Genomic DNA, 6000 nt, shown 5'->3' with positions numbered 1-6000 from the left:
ATATAGTGGTCTGAGATTAGAGTAAACAAATGGTTTCTGTTTTTTCTTCACTGAACCTTTTTGCCTTTGCTTCCCTTCCAGTGTCAGCGAGTGATACCAGAGAAGAAAAAAAAAGAAGTGAACCCAACCTCATTTCCTCCTCCACGTGGGCGATTGCTACAGCAGGGGAAGGTCTCACAGTATATCAGTTGGGGCAGAAAATGGAGGTGATTGGCAGTGGGGGCTGGTTTTTCTTCTGTCCATTTTCTGGGCTACAGCTATATTATGTACTTGCATGTTTTAAGAAGTAGTCTTTTTTATGCTGATTTGAAATTTGGTTATAGTGTTGGGTGACAGCGTTGGCTTCTCAGTTGTCTTAACAGTTCGGGCTCCCCATTAAAATCACGGTATCGTAGGCTGGAGTTTAAGTGAAAGCTGAGGTTTCTCATCCTTAGTTGTTAGGTCTAGAGCATGCACACAGCAGTAAGTGAGTTAGGCTGTTAGGTGGGTGCTGGCCAGATGGCAGCTCCTAGGCTTCCTAATTGTTGTAACCTTTCCCACTCTCTCCCTAGTGAAAGCTTAGGAAAGGCAGAAAGACCTGCCTCGGGCAGCTTCGTCAGTGGTACATGCTCAGAAAGGAAGTGAGGTCATCGGTTTGGTATGACAGCACTTGGTTTAGATGAAAGCTTAAGTCATAGGAGTCATATGAGTGTCAGCTTGAATTGAAGAAGGGGTTTTAACCCGACTGCAGTGGTGGCAGCCATGGCCACTGCCACCTGGTTGTGACAGAAGCCTAAACTTCCCATTGATCACATCAGCAATTTCTGATTTTCAGTTCTGTGGCCGAGGCTTCCTAGAAGCTTAAACCTTTGTCCCAATGATGTCAAGTTCGCCCGTTGGCTTGGAAGGTTCAGATTTGTCTTCCATCAACACCATGATGTCAGCGGTAATGAGCGTAGGGAAGGTTGCCGAGAATGGTGGGAGCCCCCAGAGCATCAGGTCCCCCACGAAGCCTCCGGGACCAAATCGTATTGGCCGAAGGAACCAGGTAAGCGTTAGTGTACCCGGCTGTGGCATCCATGAGAGTGTTGGGAGAAGGATGTCCCCTTGAGCCCCAGCTTCCTAAGCCAGAAACTCAGATGTGGTCAGAACTGAATGGATATACCCAGAGGCCATAATCCTTTTTCAAGAGCTAACTTCTCATAGCTTATGTCAGTTTCCCTTTGTAGAGAAAATTTTCCATGCTGTGGTGTCAGTATTGGTGAAAGCGCCCTTATACTCTGCTGTGTGATTTGATTTGAATGCAAGCTTTCTCCACGGGACAGGCGAGGCAGAGAACTCGGCTTATTCCTCTCCTGTGGCATGATTTGTTTCCTCGTTCAAGCAGCTGGTTAATTGGGTTTCTGATGCCACCTCCTTGATTTTTTTTTTTAAGTGTCTCCAAATTAGGTAGTGATGAGTCCTGGCTGTGCTGGAGCTGCTCTTCAGCTTCCATCCTTGACAAAGCACACAATGGGGCTCCCGAGAATTCCACTCAAGATGCCATTTATTCCTCTTGAATTTTCAGAGATCAGGAGGGGTGGAGAAGAGGACATGGGAGGGCAGGGATGTTATGAAAGGCCACGTCTCCTCCCTTGGGAAATAAGATGAGTCTTTTAATTAATGTACAAACGGGGCACTTGAGAAGGTGTTGCTGTCCTGCAGCAGCATGCTCGACGGTGCGTGAAGCTCAAGGAGTGAGGTGAGCCATTCCCCTTTCCGCTCTGCGTCCACGTGATGTGAACTCCATGTTTGGCTTCACTGATTTAATGGGGTCCAGCCAAACCCTCGGGAGAAGGCAGTCTTCTGAGTTTGTCCAGGGACTGGGGGTGGACAGGAAGGTAAGCCTGTTGGGCTTTTGTGAGTTAATTTTCTTTTTTTATTAACAATCTCGCAGTGACTGTCCTTATACAGAATTGTCTGAGCATAGTGTGATGGTCTTCTATAAATTTGTAGACGTACAACATGAATTACAGCTTTTGATACAATGTGCCCTCCAGGAAAGGCTGTCCCTGCCTAAAATCCCTCCAGCAGCACAGGAGTGTCTGTTTCTCCACCTCTTTCTCGAGGCTGAAGACTTGGCAGAGTTAAATGATGCTTTAGGGTTGGGGCATTGATACTTTTTCTCTCTTTTTTCCCTTGTCTCCGCGTGCCTCTCTTCCTATGGGTACCTGAGAAAATTCTCAGCCTGTTTGACTGTGGCCTGAGCCGAGAAGGAGTACTAGCTCTGGGAAGAAAAGGTTTATTTCCACTCTCATGTGAATGTCCATCCGTCCATCTATCTGTCCATCCCTCCATCCATGCCCCTATTTCACAATATACACCCCCCTCCTCCTTCCAACCAGGTACTGCGCCAGGTGCCAAGCTCTTCCTTAGAGCTCAGCATCGCCCCAACACAGGCAGACCTGGCCCAAGTCCGGGCTCTGGTCCCTTCCCAGTGATTCAGACAGTAGGTAGAGCTGTAGAGGGGGCCCACGGCACCTCCATCCCTGCATGGTAAGTGGAGCTGACTCTGACTCCACAGGGGTGCCTGGGCCATTTTCCACCCACTTCCTGTGTCCTCTGGGGTTCCTTAGGGCACTGGCTGAGTTTTTGAAAGGAGGTCTGGGCTAGAGGTAGGATGGGAAAGACAGTGCATTGAAAAAAATAAGCGCAGTGCAGGAGAGAGAGTGCAGAGTGCGTCGTCCTTACCTGGGACGGACAGGAGGGCTGAGAAGGGAGCCCTGGGGAGAAGCCCCAGCAGCTAGCAGAGTTCCAGGGCAGATTAACCACAGCCGGAAGCCAACAAGGGTGCCAGATAGTTTCATTATGGAATGGTTAGTTATCACAGTAGCTGCTAATTTTGTCTGTCAGCTCAGGAAGTGTGCCCCTTCCACCAGCGCGGCCGCAGCCACCGGATTCAGCAACTCTCCAGTAGGTCCTCTTCCAGCATCACGGTGCTCCCTTCTCTGCTTGATTTGTCTGTAAAAATTCAATCTGAGTCTGGAGACTTCCTTCTCCCAGACTATCGTGGATGTCCTGGACCTGTGCTATGGTCTGCAGCGTGCCGCTGCCCGCCTCTGAGAATGGTGAGGCTCCAGTTAACCGTAAACCCAGAATCAATCCCATTAGCCCCAGGGGCCACTCAGCGTGTCTGGAATCTGTCTCAGGGGAGCGCAAGATGATTTTTTAAAAAAAGAATTTTAAAATCCTCAAGAGGCTGGCTACTTGGAGGCCTGACTTTTTAACATGTATTTCCATCCTACCGATGAATCTCTTTTTTTAAAAAAAGAAAACAAAACACTTTTTGATATATATTATCACTAACCTAATAATTTAACAGAAATACCCCAAAGACCGAGTTTGGGCCCAGCTGTGAGGCATCCCTCATTTTTATACGAGTGTTCTCACTTTGTTGTTACTACTTTTGGTTTTGGTTTTTCTGCCTGGTGGTTCTTGGCCAGCTCCTTTCTGACTGTCGTAGAGTGGGGATGAGAAGGTCTGACACCCTCCTCCCCACAGACACACACGTTGCCTCGGGGAGGAGTGGAAGTGGATGATGACTGGGCGAGGGTGCAGGGTTTTTTGTGTTTTGTTTTTTAAATTGTCTCTGGGTTAATCACCTTCCTTAGAATTCATATCTGTGATTTTTTTTTTAAATTTGAGAGTGAAAAAATGTGTAGCATACCTATTTCTCAGACCCAAGGTCGCAGACTGGGAGCAGGTGGATATTGCTTAAAATGAGGCTTGTTAGTCTCTGAAGAGTGAGAGGGACCCACTGTAGGAGCCGCGTACTAGAGCCCATCATGCGTTCACTCCACCCCGTCTGGTGCCATTTGTTTTTATGGTCTTCAGGGTGACTTTTATTTTCGTCATCTCTCATGAGCCAACCACAAGGGTGTTTCCTTTCTGTGCCTTGGGCTTAATCCTTTTTGGGTCAGACTTACACAGCCTAGCGGTTTAGGGTATGGGCTGTGGAGCAGCTGGCCTGAGTTTTAATCGTGGCTCTGCTACTTAATAGTTCTTTGATTTGGGGGCAGGTTACTTGCCTCTCTGTACCCGTTTCCTCATCCCGAGAATGGGATCCATAATAGTGGCTGTTTCTCACAGTTGGTGTGAAAAAACAGTATTCTGTATGTGCAGAGTTTAGCACAGAGTAAGTGTTCAATAATTGGTATTATTTCAGGGAACAGAAATGCATTCGAATGAGTACAAGTGAAAAGAGGTCTATTGAAAGATGCCCGAGGGTCCAGCCCTCCCTCCTGTCACCTCCCAGAGACTGCACCCTCCCTCGCTCTTTTTTATTATTTATAAGCAGTTAAGTGCTCGCAGCGAGTAAAAGGATCCCGTTGATGTCCGATGGGCACACTGGTGGGTACTGGGGCCTTCCACCCTCGGGAGGGTGGGTTTTTGACGTGAGAGCTCTGTTCCCTCTCATGTGCCTTGGTGGACTCAAGACCAGGTAGAAACTAGTGACTGGAGCCTGGGTCAGAATTGAGGAGAAATACATCCCTTTTCTAGCTCAGCTGTGACTTGATGCTTAATTTTTCGCCATCGCTGATGATTAACTAAATGGTGTCTCACGAGAACACTAGTATTTATTGAGCACTTGGCCTGTACGGGGCACCGTTCTGGTGCCTTCTATGTGCTGATTGATTTAATCCTCATCACCGCGTGATGCAGTAGATGCTATTATTTCCCCCATTTTACAGATGAGGAAACGGAGGGCAGACGGGACGGCCGCTCTCCCAAGCTCATACCCAGCCAGGCTCCAGGGCCTGTGCTCTCAGCCGCTCTTGCTACAGCTCATCAGACACAGATGTCTATGACACAGATGAGAGGCACTAGTTCACCGTGCGCTGAGATGGATCCTCCCTTTTATTCTCTTTTCAGGAAACAAAAGAGGAGAAGTCTTCCTATAACTGTCCCCTGTGTGAGAAGATTTGCACTACGCAGCATCAGTTAACTATGCACATTCGCCAGGTTTGCTGCTGCTTTTGTATTTTCTTTGTTAAGAGAGGGGATGGGATTTTATCTTAACGGATGGATTGTGGCTGTTTAATTTAGATCTAATATTCTTAATTTTGAGGGGCAGTTATGAAATAATTTTTGTGTGTCCGTGTTATTGTGACAAAGTCCCAGGTCAACACAGAATATCTTTTTGGAATTTAGCAAACATCTAATTAACTAAGCACATGTAACGGAAGACTTTTCATCATCTGTGACTTGCCATTGTGAACCAAATCTCGTCACAGTACAGTGAGATTATAGTTGTAGACCCTAATTCTATATATTGCTATAAACTTACATCATGTAGCAGGGAATTTCCTTGATTTGGGATCTCTTTTGGCTTTTTTTCTTCACTGTAAGATTTATCCTTCTCCCTTGCCTGCTGTGGCTGGTTCATGGCAAGTATTGAATCTAGAACAGTGAAGGACTGACAATATTCAAATCGTAACATGGTACTGAATAGTAACATCATTTAGTAACTTGGGTTTGATAGAACACAATATTTTTTTGCCTATGGTCTCAATAGATTTTGATGTTCGGGATGATATTTTAAATGAAAAAGAAACAAATTGCTGAGAAGTGTTAGTTGTTTTTAAATAAAGCTCTGAATGTGCATTTCATAATCACCTCATTTTGACCCGTCTTCCTAAGTGACCACTGCGATCATTGCTTTCTGTAGCACAACACAGACACTGGAGGGGCCGACCATTCATGCAGCATTTGCGGGAAGTCGCTGAGCTCGGCCAGCTCCCTGGACCGCCACATGCTGGTGCACTCTGGGGAGAGGCCTTACAAGTGCTCTGTGTGTGGCCAGTCTTTTACCACCAATGGGAACATGCACAGGTGAGTGAGGGCAGCCTCTGCTGGCTAGAGCCTGGAGGTTGACAGGAAGCAAAGTGGCCTTCTATCCATCTTAGCTAAAGGCACAAAGAGTTCTGTTCACTGTATGGAAATGTTTGCCTGCCGTGTACAGTCTCCAGTGTGTCAGAGGTG

General features: G+C 47.0%; 1 protein-coding gene across 3 annotated transcripts in view; it reads left to right on the top strand.

Annotated features, from left to right (window-relative positions):
• Positions 1-856: 856 nt before the first annotated feature.
• The window catches only part of RREB1 (ras responsive element binding protein 1), a 66450-nt gene continuing 61306 nt past the window's right edge, over positions 857-6000 (top strand). For all 3 annotated transcript variants that reach the window (XM_065885286.1, XM_065885287.1, XM_065885285.1), the window contains exons 1-3: positions 857-1027; positions 4891-4980; positions 5687-5850. In XM_065885286.1, coding sequence (XP_065741358.1) covers positions 857-1027; positions 4891-4980; positions 5687-5850 — 425 coding nt within the window. The remainder of the gene's footprint in view (positions 1028-4890; positions 4981-5686; positions 5851-6000) is intronic.

The sequence above is a fragment of the Phocoena phocoena genome, chromosome 10 (genome assembly GCF_963924675.1).
Source record: "Phocoena phocoena chromosome 10, mPhoPho1.1, whole genome shotgun sequence".
Classification (NCBI taxonomy): Eukaryota; Metazoa; Chordata; class Mammalia; order Artiodactyla; family Phocoenidae; genus Phocoena; species Phocoena phocoena.
Note: the sequence above shows the minus strand (reverse complement) of the source record. Positions and strands in the feature narration are given on the sequence as shown.